This window comes from Gymnodraco acuticeps, unplaced genomic scaffold (genome assembly GCF_902827175.1).
Source record: "Gymnodraco acuticeps unplaced genomic scaffold, fGymAcu1.1, whole genome shotgun sequence".
Lineage (NCBI taxonomy): Eukaryota > Metazoa > Chordata > Actinopteri > Perciformes > Bathydraconidae > Gymnodraco > Gymnodraco acuticeps.
In genome coordinates, this window is record NW_022990889.1 from 694,628 (window position 1) to 720,310 (window position 25,683).

Sequence of the window (25,683 nt, forward strand, 5' to 3'; positions counted from 1 at the left end):
CCCTCCAAAGATTTTCTATGGGGTTGAGATCTGGAGACTGGCTAGGCCACTCCAGGACCTTGAAATGCTTCTTACGAAGCCACTCCTTCATTGCCCGGGCGGTGTGTTTGGGATCATTGTCATGCTGAAAGACCCAGCCACGTTTCATCTTCAATGCCCTTGCTGATGGAAGGAGGTTGTCACTCAAAATCTCACGATACATGGCCCCATTCATTCTTTCCTTTACACGGATCAGTCGTCCTGGTCCCTTTGCAGAAAAACAGCCCCAAAGCATGATGTTTCCACCCCCATGTTTCACAGTAGGTATGGTGTTCTTTGGATGCAACTCAGCATTCTTTCTCCTCCAAACACGTCTAGTTGAGTTTTTACCAAAAAGTTCTATTTTGGTTTCATCTGACCATATGACATTCTCCCAATCCTCTTCTGGATCATCTAAATGCTCTCTAGCAAACTTCAGACGGGCCTGGACATGTACTGGCTTAAGCAGGGGGACACGTCTGGCACTGCAGGATTTGAGTCCCTGGCGGCGTAGTGTGTTACTGATGGTAGCCTTTGTTACTTTGGTCCCAGCTCTCTGTAGGTCATTGACTAGGTCCCCCGTGTGGTTCTGGGATTTTTGCTCACCGTTCTTGTGATCATTTTGACCCCACAGGGTGAGATCTTGCGTGGAGCCCCAGATCGAGGGAGATTATCAGTGGTCTTGTATGTCTTCCGTTTTCTAATAATTGCTCCCACAGTTGATTTATTCACACCAAGCTGCTTACCTATTGCAGATTCAGTCTTCCCAGCCTGGTGCAGGTCTACAATTTTGTTTCTGGTGTCCTTTGACAGCTCTTTGGTCTTGGCCATAGTGGAGTTTGGAGTGTGACTGTTTGAGGTTGTGGACAGGTGTCTTTTATACTGATAACGAGCTCAAACAAGTGCCATTAATACAGTTAACGAGTGGAGGACAGAGGAGGCTCTTAAAGAAGAAGTTACAGGTCTGTGAGAGCCAGAAATGTTGTTTGTTTGTAGGTGACCAAATACTTATTTTACCGAGGAATTGATCAATTAATTCATTAAAAATCCTACAATGTGATTTCCTGGATTCTTTCCCCCCATTCTGTCTCTCATAGTTGAAGTGTACCTAGGATGAAAATTACAGGCCTCTCTCATCTTTTTAAGTGGGAGAACTTGCACAATTGGTGGCTGACTAAATACTTTTTTGCCCACTGTATGTGTATGGAAAACAAGTACATCTCACTCATTAGTTCGTATAGAAACTTCATCAAGATAAACCTCACAAAGCGGACTAAAACAGGAGCTGGAATATCTATGTTGGAAGATCAGCCCACTGATTTATTTTAATATCTCTTAGAATACAAAGTGGAGGAGACAGAATCAGTTTAAACTAATGTTCGGTATTAAGGTGAGAAACATATATGTGAACCTTATAATTTAATTTGACTGGATACAGTTTATAAAAGGCTTACAGGAGGGGCAGTATGATAAGACAAGAGACCGGGGCACTACTTCAACATATGATATCCCAACTCCACTGACTCACAACATATTTTTACAACCTTAAATCCTCATAAGACAAATCTAAAATACATTTATTTATATAATAGTCAGAACAGTTATCATGTGGAATATTTTAAAAGGGAAAAAATGTTTTATTGACTTCCACGAAAAACACATTTGCTGTTTACCTGTAGCATGAAATGCTACAAGGCTACAGCACCTCCTAAACATCCAGATTACAATTTTAAAATGTATATTTGGTTATGTATATGCCGCAGTGCTCTGAATGTAACGAGGAATTTTCCTGTACGCAAAACCACCTTTGTAGAGATGGCAGCAACATACACGTTTGTTCCTTCATTTCTAAATCAATGTACAATTTCAATCATTTATCAGTACATATCATGCCCCGCCCCCCCCCTGAACTCTGTGTTTACTAACACCATCACTTCCCCTGTCCAACTACATCTGCTCTGGAGATAGATCATTTCTACGTCTTCTGTTTTTTCTATCGTTAGGAAGTAAACTCAACACGCCTTTTCAGAACTATTTGTAGTGCTACTAACACTAATGCTGCTGTTTAAAACAACTCAGTGGATCTTATATTGTCATCAAAAATGTTGAGTGTGATGGTGGCAAAGAAGCTTTTTCATCTCAAAACTTCTCATTAAAACTTCAGCTCTACTTCCTCTCACATGGAGAATGGTGTCTCAGTGCAAGGGCTTCTGGGCTTGAGACAATTGAATATTCAGGCTGAAAATATGACCCAAAAGCAATACAATTGAATTGTTCTTCTAAGTTGTTATTGAGCACTATATCTGCATGATTTAAGTGAATCAAGAAGTGAACCATATTTCTAATTGCTGCTGAATATCACTTTGGTACTGATATCACCACTTACAAGCAGACAGCTTGTGTAGTTACTTAACATATCTGTGCATTTATGTTCTTTCCATTCAGATGTATGTAATGATAAAATACAAACGTTTCAGTTCTGGGAGTAGGCATTACATTGACCTGGCGTATGATGAATTACTGTTAAATAAATTGTTACGATTAGATCATAACTACAGCATTTAAATATACAAGTGGACGTGTAAAGAACAGGAAGTTTTTGTAGATTACGGGTAGTAATGGTACAGAGTAAACAATAGGATTAGGAAGATATGATAGGCCTTAGTTTACAGCTTCACACTAGCTGCTTTTTTGCATTACCAGATTTCAATGTAAACATACAGAAGCTAAAAAAAACATGAATACACTTTAACTTTCATTCTCCTGAATGTTCTTCATGTAAACCTGAGGTTTATGAAGGATGCATCGGTGCATTCGAACTGTAATAATAAGTTTGAGGTTTATCATTATCATGCCTCTGTTTTTATGATTTGCATTCCTATACCTTCTGAGGGGGCCTTGGTTTAATGCTCTTATTTTATTACAATACTTTCACTAAATGTGTTCATTACCTGATTGGGGGAAAATAATCAAAAACCGTCACCAGACTGTCTTTTTTCAAGCTCTGTATCTGAGGCCTCAAGGTTTTTTCACACCTATAACTGAGATGGGGTATTTTTGACATGCCATCTCCAAATGTGTATCTGAGAATTTCTTGTATTTTCTTTTTTTTCTGAAATGTTGAATAAATAAATGAATGAGAACTTTGACTGTTTTTTCTATTTTATTAATCCATGGCCACATTTTCTAAACAACATGGTTCAGCAATACAGTGTCTGTTTGTGGTGTGTAATGTCTTTATGACAAGATCAACATGCTGTTAACGCCTGCTTAATGAAGTCTGCATTCATCATCTCTTTATGCAGTTTCAGCATGGAATAAATGAGGGTCTGCAGCAGAGGAAGTCGTTTTTTTTTAGTTTAAAAAAAAAAGTTAAAGCCTTTTATTGTCATTATGCACAGAGTATAACGAGATTCAGAGTGCAACTCTGTCCCGGTGTGCAAAAAATACAAACACATAACACTAAAAAAACACTGCAATAGGACAGACACCATAAACAATCGTACGGGGGAATACATACTTAAAAATATTGATATAAAAATAGTAAATAAAGTGCATTAAAAGTGAATGGTTACGGTTATTGCATTATGTGTGGTGGTTAAGCAGCCTGACGGCCCAGGGGTAGAAACAGTTTTTGAGTCTATTTGTCCGTGACATGAAGCTCCTGTATCTTCTCCCAGAAGGCAGGAGAGAGAACAGTCTGTGACCTGGGTCAGAGTACTTGAGGTCAGGCTGCCAGATGAGGGCTGCCCTCCTCTGACCGTGATACAGCGAGCAGTAATACGCAAATTCACACCTGGGGAGCAGTGAAGTTAGATTTAGATTGAATATCTTACAGACATTCACTCTGTAGTTTCACAGACCACTGCAGCCAGAGGATGGTTAGTTCCCACAGGGTTTCATTTGTAAAAAATACAATAAGAAAGAAGTGTCTGGTTCAGTTTAGTAATACTATATGGTAAAGATGGGAGTTAGTAGGTCACATGCCAAGGAAGCTATTGAAAATACATTAGTATTTATAATAAATAAAATACTCATTTAAAAGTGAAGGTGGACTAAATAAACATGTATTTTTCTTATTGGTATGGATTTGGAGGCATTGGGTCACATGGCATGTAAGCTATTAAAGAAAACTGTAATGATCTGCTTGAATTAATGACAACCGTTAAACAAAAAGGATGCGCAACATGGGTCACATTTATAATGTATTTTTTAAATAACGTTTTTATGTGGACAAGTCAGCCCAGATGTATTGCATATAACATGTTTTTTTTAGGGCCGGGACTCGATTAAAACAATTAATCTAATTAATTAGAGGCTTTGTAATTAATTAATCGAAATTAATCGCATTTTTAATCACATATAAATATTTGACCTGAGAACAGTGAGAAGCAATTTTTTTCACATGGATTTTAGTATACCATTAGGCGCATTCACACCGCAGTACTTTTCCCACAAAGGTTCATGAGAACTCTTTGAACCTGGGGGTGGATTAGGCAAATGAAGCCGCTGACGTCACTTCTTCTTCTTCTGCTTTGGGTTTACTGGCAGGCCGCAAACCACTTCACGGCGTCCCAAAGTCCCTGGCCGGAAGTCCCCGGAGTTGGGGACTGCCTTCAGTAGAAGCTGCTGGGACTCCCAGCAGCTTCTACTGAAGCCTTCCGAGTAAATCGCCAGAACGCCGACACCTCCTCATCTCCACCGCTCCCATGTTTTATTTTGTGTTGACATAAGTTATTCTCTCTCCGTTGGTGCGCGGGGCTAATGCTAATAATGCTAATGCGAGGATAATAAAATGGCGGCTTCACAAAACTTTTTGGGAGTTTTACGGGGCGTGGTTTGCAATCCGCCCAGCCAATCAGACATATAGCTCTTTTCTCACAAGAGAGCCGTACGAAAGTCCCTGCTCTCTAGCAGCTCTCTGCTCTCTAGCAGGGACTTTCGTGGGGGTAAAAAGGTTCTCATGAACTAATTTGAGTACCGGCTCTTTTTGGTGTGAACGCGATAAAAGAGGCTAACGTCCACGCTAGCTGCTATATGTTTTGCATTGAGGTGATACTTGAGGCTTGATGTGCTGCGGTGATATGCGAATTCCTTTTTGCATAATTTGCACACAACCGTGCTCTTATCGACGCTTCCATCCGTCCGTTTTTTAAAACAACATTTCCCACTGTTGTTCACTGTGGTTTGTTGTTGTCTGAAGTCATGAACGTTAGTTGGTGCTCCAGTATAATCGGTACGCCTGAAACTCATCCAGTGAGAAACGTTCCGCGGTGCAAAAATAAGTGCGATTAAAATGCGTTAATTTTTTGAACGCGTTAATTTTTGTGTAATTAATTAATCTTAATTAACGCGTTAAAGTCCCGGCCCTAGTTTTTTTTATCATTCAAAAGGAAATTTATTTCAGAGGTGCAGGAACAGATTCCTACCTGCCAGCAGCTCTCTTGAATAAATAACATCCGTCCCTCCTTGTCTGAACTCTTTGGCGACTGCCTTCATGTTGACGACTGACAGTTTCTCTGCCCCCCCCCCCCCACACACACACACACAGCAGTGACTATCAGGACAGACCCCCCCCCCCCCACTCCACTCCACGTCTCTGTACCCACTGTTCCTCGCTGTTTGCTCCAGAGAGACCACACTGGAACCTCTAGCTTCGCCCAGATGTACAGCAAACTGGACACAGAAACACGTGGGGTAAGATATTCCCCTTCTCATACCATAATCAGTATGTTATTATGCATTTCAAACATGATCAGGGCTGGAGCTACCATTCAGAACACTTACCCCTATTATTCTCTGTGAATGTGAGGTTTCTGCAACTGTTAATACTTTGAAAATACATACTAACTGTATACATAACTATATTTTGTGTAAATGTGTCTTTATTTGTCATAATTTGTTGCAATAGTCTTAGCTTTTACAATTGTACTATTTTGTACTCAATGTTTACCTTTGGGTGAAGAGTTTGCCAAATCTCAGCAATGATTTTCTGAGTCTTGACATAACTCACTGGAACCTCCTTTGTGCAAACATGAGTCTTCTCTCCTAATCCAACCAACTTCAAGCTCTTAAATAAAGACGTATTATAAATGGTAAGTATTTATGTCCCATAATAGTTATAAGACAAACCGGTAGTTTTCTCTTTTTTTTTGTATTACCTGGGCTGTTTTCCAGTTTGGGTTCACTAAAAACTGTCGAAACGGTCCAAAGCCTTATATTAGGGGGTGAACAATCTAAATGAACGCCGGGTTGAAAACTTCGTGTAATCATGAGCAAACTTTTACTATTTTACCTGTAACAAACACGATTTCTTCTCGACTCATAATAACGCAGTGAGGTTGAGTCAATAAGGAGAATATTTGCTACGCACTTAGGATCAGCACGCTGAAAAACATCAGGGTTAAATTTAGCCTCTGCAGTTCACCTTTATGTCCGCTTGGAGGAGCCGTTTCCCGGTGAAAAGTCTATGTGGAAGTGATGCATTCATGGTCCTCCAGTTAGTTCTAACATCCAATTTACTGGTACCTAGTAGTCCCACGTTTAGCCAGATAATTAGACTGAACTGTCGTTTTTTTTCGACATTTAAATAACAGAACAAACATAGGCGTAGGTTTGATTAATTAGTTATTTCATAAACGCAATTACTGAAAAATCATTGGTGTGTTCATTTTATTAAATGCTCACCAATATAATTCAGTTTTGAAGAAGAACATCATAAATCGCCAACATAGATATAAAACAATATATTTATTTCACATTTCAGAAAGCATAACAACTATAGGACTACAATACAACACATGTATTTCCCATTTAATTAAATTAGACTACTGTACGTTTAATTTCCTCATCGTATTATTTTAATTATATTGTTCAGCATCCAGCTCAACGATGTTTTCCCAACACTCTTGGTTATACTCAGAGCCCTAGAGAGATAAGTATCTCTAGGGCTCTGGTTATAACAAGTATAATATTTATCCAGATTTTACCTGGATAAATAAAGGTTTTGAATTGATTTCCGACAGCACTCAAACTCAGCATAACATCTGCCAGGGAAACGGACGCGCTCGGGGCGATCCTGAGGGAGGACACGCCCTCCTCCTGCACTTGTCAAAGGGCACTGATCGCAAAGTACATCACAGTGCACAAAGACGCTCACGCAAATGACATCGGGACACTTTGAGTAATATACAAACAGGACTTTAAACTCACTTTTTACTAATTACCAAAATGATGCCTTTTAAGAGAACTTTCGAGAGCGAGAAACACCAGCTGCAGGAGCTCAACAGCAGACTTTTCCAGTATCTCTCTCGAACGAAGCAGCTGGAGCAGGAAAATGTGCATCTTATTACTGAAATAAACAAACTGAGACAAGCAAAGACGACAGAATTGGAGCCCAAGTGCAAGGGCGAGATGCGGGAGCTGAGGAGAATGGTGGAGCAGCTGTCGTTTGAAAAGTCACAGGCTGAGATGGAGAGGGAGAAGCTATGGCGGGAGTTGCAGATGGTCCAGTCCCTGTGTAGCGAGCAGACTGGGGTGTGCAGGGACATCAGTGGCGAGCTGAAAGGCTGCGAGAAGGATCTCCAGCACGCGCACAAGATCAACGTTGAACTCCAGCAGCGTTTGTGTCAACTAGAAAATGAGAGTAAAGGCTTGGAAGAAGTGCAGAGAAAGGAAAAGGTCCATCTGCGGCGTCAGGTGGACTCCCGCATGGTGCCCATCATCACGCAAACTTACCGCGGGCCTCCTGCAGCCACCATGGAGGAGGTGCAGGAGTATGCCCGCAGTCTGTCCGAAGGATGGATGGAGACCTTTGATATGTACCAGAGGAAGGTGGAGGAGATGGAGCAGTCCATTAAAGAGGACCAGGAGAGGATGAGTGGTCTGCAGAGGGAGAAGATTATGTATGCCTCTGAGTTGGACAAATTACGCAGAGAGGGCGACAAACAAGGGAAGATTCAGTTCCATCTTGAAGAAGAGCTGATGCACATGCAGGAGAAATTCAGGGTGGACTTCAGTGAATATCAGGTGAGGAAAAGTCAAACAGGCTAACAAAAGGGCAGCCCATATTCATTTTACAGAGAGATTTTAGTGAAACCAAAGATTAGGAGATTTATTTTCTATTTTAAGAAGTCCCAAAATACATATAGATGTGATACAACTATTAAATAATCAGACATATCTCCACTGAGCCACGGGAGAGGGGGAGGGTACTCCCTCCTGTCCCTGCCACACCCACTGTGCTTAAAGATGCAGCTCAGAGTCTGCTGCAAATGATCACCCTGTTAATTAAGAAAAAACAGCAATAGTTATATCAAGGCTTATATTTCTAACCTAAAATATATCATGCCTTCAGCCTGTCCTGAAAGTATAATTAAATGTATGGCTTTGATTTAAATGTAATCCCCCCACCGTTATGCATAATGACATAGTCAACATTACGTGGTGCCTGCCCAGTCTGTGTTCCTTTAACTGTTGAAAGCACGGTTGATCTCGCGTGCAACATTTGACCTCAGTATTAAAAGGATTGTAAAGCTTGAATATTTTACCTCCCTAGTACTTTATAGGTGCTAGATTACTCCAGCCACTTAAACCATTTAGCTTTCAGACTGACAAATCCGTTTTAGCCTCCTATAGATGGAGCACTAAGCAGGTCCGTGAATTACAAATGAACACATAGGTCATACATTTCTCCAGTTCCAGCTCTGGTAACATTACAAGTGAAAATGATATCCTTTGATTGATTTAAAATGTTCATGGACTAATGACAGAAGCAATAACTGGGTTAGGTGGTCCAAGTTTGTTGTGCAGTGAGATCAGACCTACTTTTGACAATAACATTCAGCCAGTTTGCTTTATTTTGGCATTAGAATACAATTTAAAAAAGTGGGGATTCAGAAACACAGATTTTCAAGTTTGCACCGTTTAGGCTGCAGTAAAATAAAATGTAGTCACAAACTTTGGTGGTCAGTGGTTAACAAGGAAGCACACTTACAGTAGTTTATAGTTACATTACAGGGATAAACAAAACAGTATATAATACCCAATGGACAGACCACAGATTTGTAAAAGCAGCATGAAAACTTTAACTATGATTTCCCCTTTCCCCCTTCAGATGATTATTGAGGAGTTGGAGCATGAGAGGAATTTGATGGCTGACACTATTGCAGAAAAGATGCGAGACCACCAGAACCTTCTGCAGGTCAGGATGGACCTGGGCATGGAGGTGGCTTCCTACAGGTAATACATTTGTATTTGTTATAGTAGGGAAAACACTGCATGACAGCACCCTACAACTCAAGCTGCTAAATAGAATTCAGCCCTCTTTATTTGTATTATTTACACAAGTGCTTTATTATTATAGATTCTGGAAATGAAATGTACTTTAAAGTGTGAGTATGAAAACCAAGCAAGACCCCTCAGAAATGTTTTGTTTCAGTAGTTTTATTTTTATTTTGTAAATTAAGAAATAACTAGTATGTGAATAGTTACATCCTCCTTTTTAGTGATATTTCCATGCTTTTATGAAGAGATGACTTAGTTTGACCAGCTGCCACTACTTGAAGTCAATCTTAGCTTAATTAGTGATTTCATTAAACACAAATAGAAAACGGCTGCCTGCGTCCGGCTGAATTTGGCACTAAGTAATCTGAACTTTACTTAGATAAACTATAGTAGCTCTGACATTTTACAAATACTTCCATGAGCTAACCATACAATTAATAAGTTGTTAAAACTTTCTCTCTCGTTTAAGTTTTAAGTGTTTATTATGGGTTATTTATATCTGGCATTTTAAATCCTGTCTAGCCTTCTACTCCTAACACAGCGCAGTCACAGCGGGTCACATACTAACAGACCATTTTTACTGAAAGTTATTCATAAACAGTTTAAGCACCATAATGTAACATTCAGTAATTTAGTGCCCCCCCTACAGTTTTAGAGTGCAATGTATTTATACACCGCTGTCGTTGTCCATTCACTCGCTACGGTTCTCGCATGTCACTGGCGCCAACTACTCCCCCATTCACACACAAATACATCATGACCTCTTACCTGATATTGTAAGACATCTTTACAAGATTGAATCCTTTTTCAGGAAACTGCGATGCTAACAGAATTGAGCCATTCCCCATGTAGTGCTTAGGACTATCTGCTCCACTCTGTCTCTTTATGGCAGATGATATGCAGGCAAACATGGTTTGTTATGAATTTTTGGAATAGACAGAATGTTTTCTCAGAGACGAGGCAGCGGTATGTGTTTTTGTGTGTGTCACAAGTCAGCTTTTGCTTTGGGATTCGTGCGGAAGTGTGGACCGCCCCCGTTGTACTGTTATTTTTAGGTCAGTCTTTCAGAAGGCGGTCTCCGGAGAGGTTGTTCCTTTTTAAGGCACGTTGGTTTGCTGTTTTAAATTTTTTTGAGGTATAGGATAGGTGAGCTGCTAAAGCTAATTATTACAAGGTCTTTATCACATGACATTTGCCCTTTATGATTTTGATGATTACCACCCTATATGGCCAGGTCCTGGTAAGCCTGTTGCGTTTAGTTTGAGGGGGCTGAGATGGCAGATCTGAATGATGTACACCGTCTCGTGAGGTATTTGTCTTTGATCTTTTAAATACTATATTGGGTAACATTTTTTGAATAGGAGGATAACCAGAGATACTGCATATAATGTCTTATTTACCCTCGTCTTTAAATATGTTTCTTTTATTGTTTGTTCAGGGCTCTCCTGGAAGGTGAGAGAATGGTTCTGCAAGACACTCATAGGAGGGTGACTCCACAGCACCGAGAAAGAATAATAGGTAACGTATTTCAAATGATTTATAGTTGTGACATGTTGCTCACTTAACCTTATTGTCTAGAAATAGTTTTAATAATAGTTTTAAATAGGGATGCACGATATTGTTTTTTTTAAACCGATACCGATACCGATAACTTCCTGCTTCTCAAGACCGATACCGATAACCGATAATAATATAATATATATATATATATTAAATGTACCTGTAGTTTTTGCACACCTGGTGGTAAAAAAAAGACTAGTAGTGAGCAAATGACATGAGCATTACTACTATGAACAAAACAAAGCCAAGAACAGTTTTGACTCTCGTCAAGCGCCATCATTTCTATGATGAAGTTAGAGATCGTTTTAGCCCTGGGGTCGTCTCTGGCAAACTTCTTGCCTTTTTCAAAAGCCTCGTCGATAGGTAAAAGCCCCGGTGCCTTTGCAGCTGGCTTTGGATTCGCCGCTAGTTTAGCAGCGCAGGCGTCTTCGTACGCTTTTAACACACCATCGTAGCGATGGCGATGTTTCAGGTGACAAATCAGGTTGGAAGTATTATAGCTCGTTGCCTTTTTCCCTCCTCGTGGAACTTCTGCATTGCATTTGTTAATACAAATAGCAAGCGAACTATCTAACTCTGAAACTTTGAAATAGTCCCATACTACCGACGACATGTTTGTTTACTGTCCTGGCTTCACGGCCGCACACCATTTACGTCACAGCCAGGCATGAGTTAGGGAGCGCTGGATTTGTGAAAAACTCCCCTCTTCCTAAACCACTAATACCACAGTACTGGCAAAACGGGAGGAGCCGAGTGAAAAACAAGCGCCCCTCATCCCAATCCACCCACACCGCAGTATTTTTTTCTTTTGTTTTACCCAAAAAATATATTGTATATTATCGGGGCTATTAATACTGTTATCGGGTTTATCGGGATGATGTCATAATTCCTAATATCGGGCCGATAATTATCGTGCACCACTAGTTTTAAAGTATTCCTGTAAGTATCTACCTAAATATTCATTCATTTTCTGTCTCAGATATAAGGATGCCTGCCCTGCCCTACACTCAAAGAGCTTCCACCTCAACCAGCAGACAACACACAAATACCAGGTACACACCGTCAACTTCAAACCTGACGAGATCTCCTCTGCCTTCCTCTGGATCCACGAGTCCCTCCAGGGTCATTCCTATTTCAGTTGCAGCCAGAGCTCGGCATCAGAGTCCTGCATCTAGAAGGGACATGATCTCATTCACCAAATCTCGGGCTTCCACCCCTGCCCCTGCGACCACGACCACCTCTGTCACCAAAGATAAACCGACAAGCCAGAGTGAATACCAAATTAAACAACATGTCCAGAAAACAGAAGCAGAGGAAATCACTGATGAGATCAAAAAGATGGAGGATCAAGCCAGTCACAAGACTTCCTCTTCTACTGATACCAGATCAGTGAGAGTGGTGTCCCCGCAAATGATGAGCCTGAGCAAGAAAACTGAGGCAGAAAACAAAAAGCAAGTGTCAGATGAAAAAGAGAAAGATGATGTGAATGAAGGGTATTTCAAAGACGAATGGAAAACAGTGTCTACAATTGTCCCTAGTGAGAGAAAGATTTTTAATTCTGTGTCTGTAGAGGAGATTATTGAGAAGGCGATGAGACCAGAAGGTTTGGAAGCTAGGGTTAGCTCGCCTGGAGAATCCAACGTAAGGTACCATGTGGAGAAAACTGAGCAGGAAGATGGAACAACTAAGACACAGATTGTGTTGGAGTCCAAAGTGGAAGAAGAGCTTGATTTGTCCGAGGACTCTGTACTGGAGGATTTACTGAGCCAAGGGGTTATGAAGGTGTCACTGGAAGATATCAAAGGACACAGCAACAGGAAGCATGATCCAGAACTTGCTGAGTGGCCTGCAGGCAAGTGGAAACTTGGAAAATAAGTCTGTCAATGTGGAAATCATTGAGGAACCGGTGGAGTCTTACAATGATGAGGATCTTGAGTTTGAGTCGAGATCTACTTTTTATGAGCCCTCCTCAACATATTTTCAAATTGAGGAGCTAGAAAATATCCCTCATGAGGCTCAAGTTCCGAGGAGTGACCGTGAGGAGGTGACAGATCACTTCAAAGGTGGGTTCGATGTCCGGGAGGTTTCTAGACAGAGTGAATCTTCATATTTCTCCCATGAAGAGCCAGATGAGTACTTTGTCTCCACACCAGATGATAATCTTTCTGAAATCGACGACGGTGGTGGCATCACCTCATATGGACATTATGGTATGGTAGATGACCTGTCAGATGAGAGGTATTATCAGGACGAAGGTCTTCCATCCAAAAGAGTGATTGTAGAGGAAAGTGATGAATACAAGTTCATGTCAGATGATCACTCATTTGTCAAGGATAGTTTTCCAGAGTGCATCATTGAAGAGGAGGTTTGCGTCTCCCCTGTAGTGCAGGAGTCAATGCTGGAGTTCCTGAGGGAGGACTCTTTGGAGCCCAGAGAGCAGCTAAGGGGAGCTCTGGAGAAGCTACAAAGCTCAGTGTCAGGTCCACTGAAGGAGGAGTTGGCTTTCCTCTCAAAAGTGAGTAGCGATGGTTCACAGAATGTGGAAGTCAAAAAGTTCACACAGTCAAGTGACAACGGCAACATGACTATAGTTGCAGAGCTCAACGTCTCGCAAAGTCTGGAAGACTCTGGGCTGCTGGAGGCAGAAGGTGATATGTCTGAAGAGCAGATCATGGCAGTGCTCAGATCTTCTAACCCGGGACTTGAGAAAGCCTTCCAGGGGGGGGCAGGAGGGGGATACAGCTTTAGAGTCTCCAAAGAAGAGGATGTTGTGACTGGTGAAGAGTTTGAAGGCTTTACTAGCGAAGGAGGCTTTTCATCTGAAGTCACTGAGAAACACATCAAACTGGGCCCATCAGAAAAGTCCTTCACCTTCCAGATGGACGTAGAGGGCAGCCATGCTGAGGCCACCTCAGAGCAGGAGCTGCTCTCTCAGGCCGTGCACAGCCCGGTGAAGATCTCTCATCAGAAAAGAGTTGCAACTGTCTACCTTGAAAGGCCGACAGATGATTAACAAACTAAGTGCTTACCAATGCTACTATTTTAAAGTGCAGCGGTTGTTTTAACACAGCGGTCCACACACATAGCATTAATGCAGCAGACACTATAATAATGATCTAAGGCTTTGCAGTTAAACATATATCAGATTGATTTTGGTGAGCTCACTGATTAATTTCAATTATTTAGTAACATTTAGTAATGTTTTTATGGTAATACATTTTGCAATATTACTATAAAAAAACAGCATGGGGACTTGGACATGGTTTACGTTTGTTAAATACTGATCCTCTTCCGCATTGATATTTGTTAACAGTTAATACAGAATGCCGTTTATTATCAAAGATGTTCATTTATTCTCTCTAGATTTCTATATTTTTGTACTGACCCTTGCTGCACATCTTAAACTGCCCATTCTGCAGTTTACAACTCTCCACATCAAGCCAACAACATGTTGGAGTTCTGAGTTGCTGTGAACTGTTTGCTGATTGAAGCTTTCATTCTTTTTTTGTTAACTTTGGCTCGGCTGCCAAATGAAATGGTTTTAGTATACTGCATCTTGGAACACAGTCGTTTTTTTGAAGCAGTGGTCAGTGATGTGTACAGCATATAGTGAAGCTTGGAGCTGAGAATGGTATATAGTGTTGAAAAAAAGAGGGTAACTTGTCTTAAGAAACTTTGCAAGTCTGAAAGCTGCGATTGAAGTGTGTTGAATGTAAATGTGACACTTAAAAGTGACTTTGAAGTAAATAACTCAAGTTATTTTAAGAATATTTAGCTTTACTCACAACTAATGGCAAATGTTGACTAATTATAATTGTTTTTGCCTAATATACAACAAAGCCTAGTTACATTATCAATGTAATCTTTGTGGAATGTGTCTTTACATGGTGTGTATCATTATCTTACATCTCTAATTCTACAACAGCAAACATGTAGTTGGGGAGCTGGGAATCTATAATGGAAAATCATACCATTTAGAACACTAAAATAGGGTTGTCAATTTTAGAGGTTGAAATACTAAGATGAAAGGACGGAGTAAAAGAAATGTAATTAAAAGGAAACAGTGATAGTGTTAACATGTAATCACATGTAGCTTGATGTACAGTATGTCTTGTCGGGACGCCTTTTGGCTCGTAAGCATTCGTTGGCGTCACAGTGTTGACAGGAAGGATTCACCTTTGCTCGTACATACGTGTGTCCATGACCGTGAGTGACTATTTTTGGATCAGCAGCTTAGCGGCATTGACTGCTCATTAGGTTTTGTTGTGTGGCGTACTAGTTGCAGAGGCAGAAATGGTCCACAGCGATTACAGTTTAGTCGTGCACATTTGTCTAAGTGTCTGCAAAATGTACACTTTGTAACTATTTAGTAATTTCTTCACAGATTGGCTTCTTGGCACTATTATGTTAAAGAAATGTGCAAAAACACAAAGTTAAGCATGAATGCTTAATAATTATGTTAATTATTAGAAATACTCTGGATGAAACTTCAATTAAAAAGACTTGCATTTAAGTGCACAGAAACAGCATATTTCCATACATTTTGTAAACTGCAGTAATTGAAATGAAATATGTACATCAGTGCACTTAACTTGTGGCTTGATTAGGAATATGTGCATCTATGTACAAAGTGTAATCTGGATAATGTGCCATTTATTTGTATTAAAATGTTTTACATCAGCATACAGAACATGTATTGATATATAAAGAATGTTCAATATATGTTAGTCAAACATCATTGCTTTTATTGACATAATGATTTATATTTAACAATTGGCATCATTGCTTATTTGGAAATTGATTAACACAATTAAAATCTATTGTGAGTATGATTTCTGAGTGTGGGTATTTCTTCAAAGCTTACTTATATCACCAATGTTACTCAATATCACGTTATTCCAGTAGATATATCAAGTCACTAAAGCTCATTTTCAACATTGGTAGCTGCCTGTGTTATTATATACAGTAAAAGCAAGACAAACTTTTTAAATACAAATATCAGTGGACAGATATCCGTTCCAAAGCTGCATTGTTCTGACAAAATAATCAACTATTTACATTTTAGGAGTCAGACATTGAGTGTCCATCATTGCCAGCGGATGGTGCAACTGACTGTGTCTGATTTGTTTTCCTTCTGCCTCGCCTCTTCTGTCTCTCAGCCACCTCTGGGGCCCTGCAGAACATACATCAACATACTGAAACATGGGTCTGTTATTTCAATGCATTCCTCTAACCTAAAAGCATTCTCTTATTGTAAAATCAGTTAATAGGAAATGTATCACATACGATTCAAACTCTAAATATTTCAGAAGATTTACCGGGCCAGCATGTCCACAGCTTTTTGTGTAGCTTTTGTCTTCTTGTGCTGAGAACCGTACAACAAACTCTGGATCTCCAGGCACTGAAATTTGAAATAAAAATAGTTACGACAGCAGAATAAGTGCTCAGTGGAAGTTCAGAAGTGCAACTCATACTTGAAGGGACTTACAGTAACACTTCCTTCCTAGCAACATTTAAATACACCAAACACCCCAAAATAACAGTTGCAGCCAAAGGTTTAGATAACACCTGCGCTGACCAGTCAACATGAGGGGGATCTGATAGATTTAGGAATCACCAACCCATGAACCTGAGGAAATTAACTCAACAACTTTTTTCTGATCCAATCAAATAAGAGGAAAACTCAAGAACTTCTAATCTCTATGACATCAGAAAATATTGCGTTATTTAACAGAACCCAGAAAAGTTAATCACAAACACAGGCATTTAATAACATTGCGCTCAAATAATTGTGCAATGGACTTTAAAAAAGCCTGCTTGTCATTTCGCCATTTACCATAAATAAGATGTGAAGACAGTTTTATAAAAAATATGGAAAGAGAAAAGTTTCTCTCTTCACCAGGCAAAGTGAAAACACTGTAACCTGGAACAGATCCATTTGGCCTCCTGAATGTTTTTGCTGTTGCTAAGGTTGATGTAATGGAAGGTCTTTTTTTTCCAAAGCACGACAGTTGAAGGGGAATATGTGAAGTGTGTGTGTGTGTGTGTGTGTGTGTGTGCCATTGTTCGCTGTGTTTTTTTAGTTGATTATATGTTCTGTATTTGCTGTATGAGCCAGGTTTCCTTTGGAAAAACAAAGTTTCTTAATCAGAGTGCAGATGGTTTCATGTTGACATATCTGCTCTGCGTCATGGTGCTTCAGAAAGGTTAGCAGCATTGTGGGGTGTAGAGAGAGTCCTGATATACCCTGTCCAAGACCCCCCCTGCACTGGCGTCTTAGATGTCAAAACAACATAGCAACCAGGCCCCTTTTACTTAGAGGCATGTTGTTACTAGTATCAACAAACCCCCATTTACTGGTGTATTTTAGTATATTTGAAGAGCGGCAGAACTGAGCTCATATGGAAAACATGTGCAGTGCTACAGTATGTGAAAAACAAAAAACACATTACATAAGGAATAAAGTAACAGAGGAGATACATGGTGAAAGGCTGCTGTGTTTTCAGTGCATGTGTGTTGAAATACATAGGAATGTCACTTTTGTTTCAAAGGACATAATGCCATGCCCTCACTAATTGGGGTCAGTGTCCCTTTAATTGACAGCAGTTAGCAGTTAGCAAACAGCCAAAGTTGTGTTGCCCATCTGTCCGTCTCCATCCAGACCGAGGAAACACAAAGTCCCTGTGTGTGATATTTTACACCAGAGACAGCAGCTCTGCACACTGCACTCTTCCAAGATTAGAACACCACTGATAGCACTGAGCTTCAGGGAGGATGTTAGAAATAGACCGGGACTCTTTGTGAGTATATTTTGAACTGGCCTCTCACTGGTTTAGATGGACACACCTGCTGACTCCTGGCCTTTTAGTAAACCCTCCTAAAGACTCTGACAGGGACAATGTCATGTTACCCCATGCAGTATTTATAATATGCACTTACAGGTTGTATCCAAGGCTAACATTAGTTTTTGTGTTATGTAATTTGATATTACCTTTGTCATGGTCCTATGGGCCTGCTCCACCCTGCCCTCACTCATCTCTACACTTCCTATCAGCTGAAGGGTGTCTGCTACCTCAGCACTCACATCACCAAAAGTAGATCTCTTTGTCGCAAGAGAAGCTCTCTGGATCTCCACACATCTCTGAAATGGTACATTGAAAATAGGTTAATCATCACTTTCCGGCTTAGCAGGTGGAATACATACCCTGACCTTAATAGAATTTCCATTGTGTGGCTCTTTAAACATAGAAGTGTAATTGTAAGTGTGTGTATGATTGTGTGTAACCTCTTGCTGGTCACTGAGGAGGAGGAAACGACAGAAATCATCCTGGGCCGTGAGAAAGGCAGGATCCTGAGGGCCTGCACAGTGTTTGTACGCACTTAGACTCTGCTCAAAGTAGAGACCTGCAGAGTCTGAAACATCATAGGGAAGAACATACAAACTATGCAGGTTAACTTCAATGGTAGCAATATTTGAGAGAATAAATGAAAATATAATACTGCCATATGATTTTGTTGAGATGCTTCTCATTGCTACCATTAGCCAAGAAACAGTTGAAATAGGTAAATCATAATGACTTGAATGAACCTGGGTATGTGTTAAATGAGGCTATTATAAGTTGGTTTCCTTAACATCAGCTTAAAGAATGTCACATAAGGGAAGACTAATTAACCCCTTGTTGCATATTGCCCAGGCCTAGAGCATAAACTCACCATTGTGACGGGGCTCTGCTGCAGCAGAAAGGAGGAGAGCCAGGCTGTGGCAGATCTGAGCCCCCTCCAGCTCCTCTGGGCTGTGACTCATAGCAATGGCATGAGCCTAGCAGAAACACCCACATGAAAAAAGATATCACATATCACCAAATAAGAGGTGTTGGAACATTACCTAACAACAAGACATGGCCCCACAACAAGAATTCTTCCTCTGTTTATATACATTGTGCTGTTTGAGTGACATTCCCCTTGCCTTGGAGAGATGCTCTATGGCTCGGTTCAAATGACCTTTGTCCTGTTCGATGGCAGCCATGTCCCTGTAGACGGAACATGTCTTCTCTGGCTTACCACAGTCCTTCAGCACTTGCAGAGACTTCTCACACTGCCTTAATGCATCCTCTGGTCTGTTCTGTCTCCTATAGACCCTAATAGAGCAGAATGGACATACAAATGGAATGACTGTCAGATACTGAAAGACAAACACAATGACAGTGACCAGTTCAGCCCACTATAAAAGGCAGGAGGGCAGAGTTACGATAGATAGGGTACTCTTCAAGTAGTTAGACGGCATTCCTGTGTTTGAAAACACCTGCTCTGCCAAAGTGTACTTGACTGTTACGCAGAAACATTACATACAGTATGCTATTTATAACACTCTGTATTTATTATTTAGTGTACAGTATATACCCACAAGCCTTTTACTTCATTATCCCAAGCCTGTTTTATATTATAACAAGTAACGGCTTGAGCTTCAGCCAAAACAGGGCTCTGCAGAGTGGTGAAGGCTTTTGGCTGATGGCTGCATTTGAAGCCTGTTGTACTGCAGACTATAAAAGGGAAAGCTTGCACATTGACCTTTTAATTGTGTCGTTATATGTGTCTCTAACGGTCTCAACTAGTTCTTAACACCTTTAGTTTACCTACATCTTCTTGGACTCTGACAAACAGCTCCTGCAGTGTTTAGAGTCTCAATGTCCAAATAAGGGGATGGGAACCACTAAAGCAAATCTGAAGATGAAAGCATGGTCCTTAATGGGACAACGATTACTCAGAGTTCTACATCTTTAACAAGATCTGTTAGAACAACATGTTTTGAGTCTACAGAGTATCATGGTGAGAGAGGATGAGACGATGGCTGCAAGGACTCTGGATAGCATCAGGCTACTCTACTAACAGCTGAAACCATCGAATGGACTCTAAATGTAATTTGTCTCTCCAGTTGTGGGGGTGGTCTTTCTCAAAGGGCACACCACTCACCAAGTAACATCTCTAGCTACATTGTTGTCACACTGCAGAACAGGAAACCCCCTTCTCACAAATGTTTCTCCTGACATGCAAACTCCACTGAGTATAGTACTATCTGAACGGCTTATATGGGTTGCATGCAATTAGATTACATTTTTATCCAGCAGGCCCAGTACTGAGTGCATTTAGTATATTGAAGCTGGGCAGCCTACGTGGGAACCTACAGTCTAAGCTCGACCCTATGATGTCATGCTCACATCCCAAGCCCACATGAATCTGGGTATTCATGGATAAATGTTTAAATGTCAGCAGCACAGGGTACACAAACACTGTGATGGCTCATTACTGAACATTTTCCATGAATCCATGATTATCCTAACATGCTATGATGGATGTCAGGAGTGCCCCACCTATACAGTATGTATTCATAGGGCAGGCACTTGGGATCCTTTTTGGGCAGCAGTGATGGCTGAATCGGAGCTGCATTAAAGAATGGCTTCAGTCCTGCCATCCTGCCTGAATGGACAAATGGAGACAATCCCCCTCTATCCTCTCATTCACTTTGCATCCTTACGCATTTCCTGGCAGGAGGGGAATATGCCACATCCCACTGAAAATCTACTAAGAGTCAACAGGGCAGTGAATTAATATAATAGGGATTTGTACACGTGTTGCCAAGCTAGCCACACTGCCTTGTTTTGTAAAAGTTTCCAGGACATAGTTGACGTAAGTTGCTCAGGGCTTTCACTGGGGAAAAAAAAAAATCATACTGTAAGGCCAAGCCGAAGTAAAAAACAGAGAGACAGCTTGCTCCAAAAACAAATCTCTGTGGTATGTTGATGTGGTTAAAGGACTATAGAGAATATATGAAATAAAAAACGACCTGTTCAGTCTGGGGTAGTTACTGTCAATCACGCCATTTAAACCCCTGCTGGTTTTATTTCACCCACCTAATCAGAAACAATTGTACAACTGAAGAAAACAATACGTTTTTTGGAAAGAATACAAGCAGATACTGGAACTCAAGCATAAGAATACCTCTGGAGTTTGGCTATTCTGTGTGTTAAAACCGTGTCTGTGAATCGTGGCAATGGCATACATTAACAGCAATGCAACAGCTTAAACAGAAACATTGGCACAAAGTTGGTTAACATAGTGCATTTCAATTGAAAGGATGTACGATAATTTAGGGTGGAGAGATTATTGGAAGATTTCCTTTATTTATCACTCTAAACATGTTTAATTCAATTAAAACTGTCAAGTAAGATGTAGATTTATGATAGCAGTTAGAAAGAGTTGAAGAGCATGACAACACAAAGAAACAAACACACAGACATACAGAAACACACACTCAACAGATCTAAACCTAACAATACATATTCCATCTGCAGCTGATCATAGGTGCACACCTTGAGTGTGAATCTAAAACTGAACTGGATGTTTGGATGAGGATCTATAGCAGAGTTGATTTGGCTTTGGTAGGAACATTCCCCTCCATCACAACAGTGTTGACTGACGGAGCTTTAGACGCATGCCAAATTCTTAGTCATCCCCCAACAAAAGAGATTTAGCAAGCTTACACACCAGCCAGAGTTTGCAAATGTTTTCAATTACACACATTGAGTAAACAAACTATGACTCTCTGAAACAGAACAAGATGGCATAATTTACAAATTCCTATTTGTGTAGCTCACCTCAGCTGCTGATAGGGTTTGTTTACTCTAAATGCTACAGGAGTAATGCCCCAGTTTACCTAGCAACAGCATTTTCAAAACAATGGATCCTACTTACCTGTAAGTACCTGTAAGATGGGGCCCCTGTATAAACACTGTCCTTACCACTGTTTTTGCTTGGATACTTGTTAAACAGTCTGAAAACATTGTTCTCCTCACAAAAAGAATAACTCTGACATTTAAGGTCACAGGGCTTTATAGCACAGTCATTGTAAGCTAATCAAATGTTTTATTTTTTGAGATAGGACTGTATTTTCAGTTTGACAGGTTTTGCAATTTCACAAAGGTTATAGTTACTCATTTGTAAATTATAACTTTCACATACAAGGCTTAACAGGATACAAATACATTCATGAGGTGACCTTAACCCAGGTAAAGTTATACTTCATTTCCTGGCCTAATTTTACACCCACAGTGATCTAAACTGCCAAGTGGCTGCTATTTTTATTTGCCAGGCTAAACAGTCTCTGAACATATCACCACCTGTCCCACACTTGAGGTAAAGGTGTCCTCACCATGATCCACTAAGTCTTTAATCTTCTCCTGAGCATGTAGTATTACCCTTGAGACCTCTGTTGTCAATACCACAACTAGGTTACAAATGCATTTGTAAAATGGTGGACACAAATCAATAATATTGTAATGGTACTGGGTGTGAGGTAAACAAAGCAGCTTACATTTAACTGAGAATTTAAGGGCTATAGAAAAAAAATCAACCAGTCGACCAGACTGTTAATGCAATATCCAAGAGGGGTATGTGTGGTGAGGGGAGTTCATAATTAAAGAGGGAGAGAATGGAAAAAAGGAAGAAAGAATAAGGAGAAATGCTTTTATAAAAGAGTGCCTCTAGTTGAGCAGTGACTGGCTGAGTGGATATGCAGAAACGTCTCCACCCAGCATCAACACACCCACGCTGACTGCTGAGTAGAATGGACAACCACAAGGGGAAATCCTGACTTTTAAATAATGTTGTTTTCACTAGCATGACTTAGTGAGGAAATAATACAAAAACCACGTAAAAGGTTGATTTTTTTGCAAAATACAGGAATGTGTCGCCATCTTGTGGTCATATTTAAAAGTAAAATGCTGCATTTGAGAATTATGAGTTTGTTATGAATCCCCTCTGTAGATATCAAGTTGTTTGGCTCAGCTTCTATTGCATACAATAGGATGCAATGCATCTTTTAATCTAAAATTATCACTTTTCTATGTTGCAAGATATCTGCTCGTCAGAAAAAGCTGAAATAAATATAATGCTACTGTACCTGGATAGACCAATGGAGATTTCCAGCTCAGTCCTCATCTTCTCTTCCTGGTTGATGCCACCCTGTGGATGAAGCTCCTCAAGAACTTGTTCTGCCTCAAGAAAAGAGGATTGTGCCTCCTCGAGAGTTGAAAAGAGTCAAGGAATTATTTTTGATACTTCAGTCAATCGCATACATTATTGTAAAACTCTTCAGGGCAAGGATATTTGACTGTCAGCAGTGAAGCGCCTCCCTGAATGAGGTGTATGTTCAGAAGACACAGAAGAACCTCATGCTTTTCACCTCTGCCAGAGGAGATGGAGGAGCAGAAAGGAAGCAGATCTCTGGCCAGGGCAGAGTGCTCCTGGGCCTGCAGTCCCCAGCCTGAGGGAACAAAGCAACCATAAGGGATTGTAAATTGAACAGCATGCAAACTCTAAATCTCAACATTATCCACAATTACCTAACATTAGATGGTCATATAAAACATGACTCATGTTTTACCCAACTCAATATAAAGCATGGGCATCTACATAGATTCATAAGTCTGGTGTGATGTGTGACATCTTGAAAAATGGCCTCCTACTTTGCCTTTTCAACCCAATATGTGGCACCTGTCTAAGGTAATATAGCAGGCTCCTGCATTATAGGTGAATCAGGACTATGGTTTGTGTATCTGTATTAAGTGACAGCTCTTTGAAAATCAATTTAATAATAAAACGTTAAATGTAGGCCTACTAACAGTATTACAATTACCGTTGAATTGGAAATATGCTTGAGCCAGTCTGGCATGGGCCTGGGCTAGTTTCAGATGTCCATCCCCATAAACCAGCCTAGTCAAAGCCACACAACGCACCAGGTCCTGTATGCAAGCATCAAACTGAACAGATACAGTAAAACAAACTGTTAATAAGCATCACATCACTTCAATCACTGCATTTGAAACTATTTAAAAATATTTCTCGGTATCAAACGTATTTTCAATTGACTGATAAATAATGTATCAATAGATCAAATCAATTTAAAAGTCAAGCTCAATATCAATATCAACAGTGAGTGCTGGTTGATGCATACAAGTATCCTGTTTTATTGTTGTTTTGTTTCCCAGTTACATGTTACCCCCAAACGTCTTAATTATGTTAACTGAAAGTCCTTATCCTGGTTTTAAAAAACGTGATACTCCAAGATACTGCTAAATGTTTACATCTTAACCACCTTTCTGTTCATTCTCTACTGATAAATAAAAGAATGCCTCAGGCTCATACACACCTGCACATAGGCTACTGTAGATGGCCAGAAACACCTGGATACTTGTATTGTATAGCAATAATCAGATTTCCCTTTGAAGAATGCCAGTGTGTGGTTAGGTATAATTGACCCAACTGTACTGTAGCCTACTGTACCCACCTCTTGGTTGTCTTCACAGGCCTGAGCTCGTCTGTTGAAGTGTTTGAGCTTTTCTTCAGGTGCCATCATAATAAATTCCTTCTTAGCATATCCTGTTTGTGATGCGTTCAACACATCGGAGTAACAGGAAGGAGATGCATTCACGCCCCTGCTGATGCTTCCCATGCTTTCAGGGGATCTACAAGTTTGGACAGGTACAAATACAATACATTATCCAAAAGATGGACGAACATTTGTGGGACACCGATGTGTATGGAATGAAAGCGGGGTCATGAAACCCACAAAGTAACCCTCAACTAATTCATTCAGAAAAGCCTTACTGTTTTGGACTTGTTTGGAAGTAAGAAGCTAACGTTAACCATCAACATTTACCAGTGGTCATCAACAGAAGCACGAGCGTTAGCTTAGCTAAGAAGAAATCACTTACTCAGCTGGAGACTCGGAGGAGTTGGGTCTTGTTTTTGTCATTGCGTTATAATCAGCCATATTTCACAACAATCGACGTAACGTTACCGCGCCATCAGCTGTTTGTGTATTTTCCTCTATGGCATTTTCCGGTTTTTTGTTTCCTTGGTTACACTCTCTTTATACATCCGGCTAGCGTGTTACTGCTGCTGCTCTGCCACTTTAAATGTTTTATTATCATAGCATTAAAATGGTTGTGGCTAAAATAACCGAAAACACAATTTAAACCTACCTTACTCACTATGGTGCCTAAAAAGCAACTCTAAAAACATGTCACTTAACACACAACAGACTGTGCTGAAGTGCCCCAGCACATTGAGGAAGTGGGTTGCGTTCAATAACCATGCTCAACAATATAGATATGTCTTTACGGTATGATACAAAATTATGACAACAGAGTACTTAACCGAGCTTGTTTCTGCTCATGTTTAGCCCAGTGGTGTTTTAACTTATGTTGCCTAATAAGACATTTGCTCAAAATGTGTGGGTGTGTTCGAACCAACTTCATTGACATATAGCCTATGTGTTTCATGTTAGTTTTGTTTGATTTACACAATTTAAAAAAAAATGTATTAAATGATCTACAGATAATGTAATATTAAATTGTTATTCTAAGAGTTTGGGGACATGGATTAATTCCCAGAGTTATTTATATTAGAACTAATTAGACTAATTGGAAACACTATGTGGTATGATTACCTTAAATGTAACATTTGCCAGTAAATTTGCAGAAGAAAAACAAATACATTGATTAATTGATGGTCTTCTAGCAGGTCATAATTGCCTGTGTTTGATCTCCTGTGTCAAAATGTTGTTTCAAGACCTATTTTTTCCAAGTTTTCCTACCATTGGTTGCATATTCCTTTTATATATGTGTGTCAATCAAATGAGTACACATGATACCCACATGATGAGCTAGTGTCTCAGCATAGGTAAAAACTATGTATAATGAACAGAGGGGAAATTAAAAAAAGTGGCAATGACATTTTAACTTGTAAAAAAAGAATAGACGA

General features: G+C 40.1%; 3 protein-coding genes across 4 annotated transcripts; 1 reads left to right on the top strand and 2 right to left on the bottom strand.

The window, feature by feature from the left end:
- Nucleotides 1–3,603: 3,603 nt before the first annotated feature.
- On the bottom strand, nucleotides 3,604–6,344 carry LOC117557663 (pyroglutamyl-peptidase 1-like). Its single transcript, XM_034233588.1, has 5 exons — nucleotides 6,314–6,344; nucleotides 6,180–6,232; nucleotides 5,972–6,088; nucleotides 5,438–5,694; nucleotides 3,604–3,814 (listed from the first exon to the last, which is right to left on the bottom strand). The coding sequence occupies exons 1-5, from the start codon at nucleotides 6,342–6,344 to the stop codon at nucleotides 3,604–3,606; spliced, it is 669 nt and encodes a 222-aa protein (XP_034089479.1).
- synm (synemin, intermediate filament protein) lies at nucleotides 5,605–15,695 on the top strand. The gene is given in 6 exon segments (XM_034233636.1): nucleotides 5,605–5,715; nucleotides 7,044–8,046; nucleotides 9,134–9,258; nucleotides 10,742–10,821; nucleotides 11,843–12,669; nucleotides 12,671–15,695. Coding segments are annotated over 5 exon segments (3,036 nt in total). The 5' UTR covers nucleotides 5,605–5,715; nucleotides 7,044–7,248; the 3' UTR covers nucleotides 13,877–15,695.
- On the bottom strand, nucleotides 15,586–24,900 carry ttc23 (tetratricopeptide repeat domain 23). Of its 2 annotated transcripts, XM_034233637.1 has the most exons (11): nucleotides 24,633–24,888; nucleotides 24,206–24,383; nucleotides 23,555–23,678; nucleotides 23,026–23,182; nucleotides 22,820–22,945; nucleotides 18,830–19,001; nucleotides 18,577–18,682; nucleotides 18,149–18,276; nucleotides 17,855–18,004; nucleotides 16,182–16,264; nucleotides 15,586–16,036 (listed from the first exon to the last, which is right to left on the bottom strand). In XM_034233637.1, the coding sequence occupies exons 1-11, from the start codon at nucleotides 24,689–24,691 to the stop codon at nucleotides 15,925–15,927; spliced, it is 1,395 nt and encodes a 464-aa protein (XP_034089528.1). In that variant the 5' UTR covers nucleotides 24,692–24,888; the 3' UTR covers nucleotides 15,586–15,924. The 2 variants fall into 2 exon arrangements, with proteins under 2 accessions (XP_034089528.1, XP_034089529.1); XM_034233638.1 differs by lacking the exon at nucleotides 23,555–23,678 and having other exon boundaries at nucleotides 22,820–22,938; nucleotides 23,102–23,182; nucleotides 24,633–24,900.
- Between the last annotated feature and the right edge of the window lie 783 nt (nucleotides 24,901–25,683).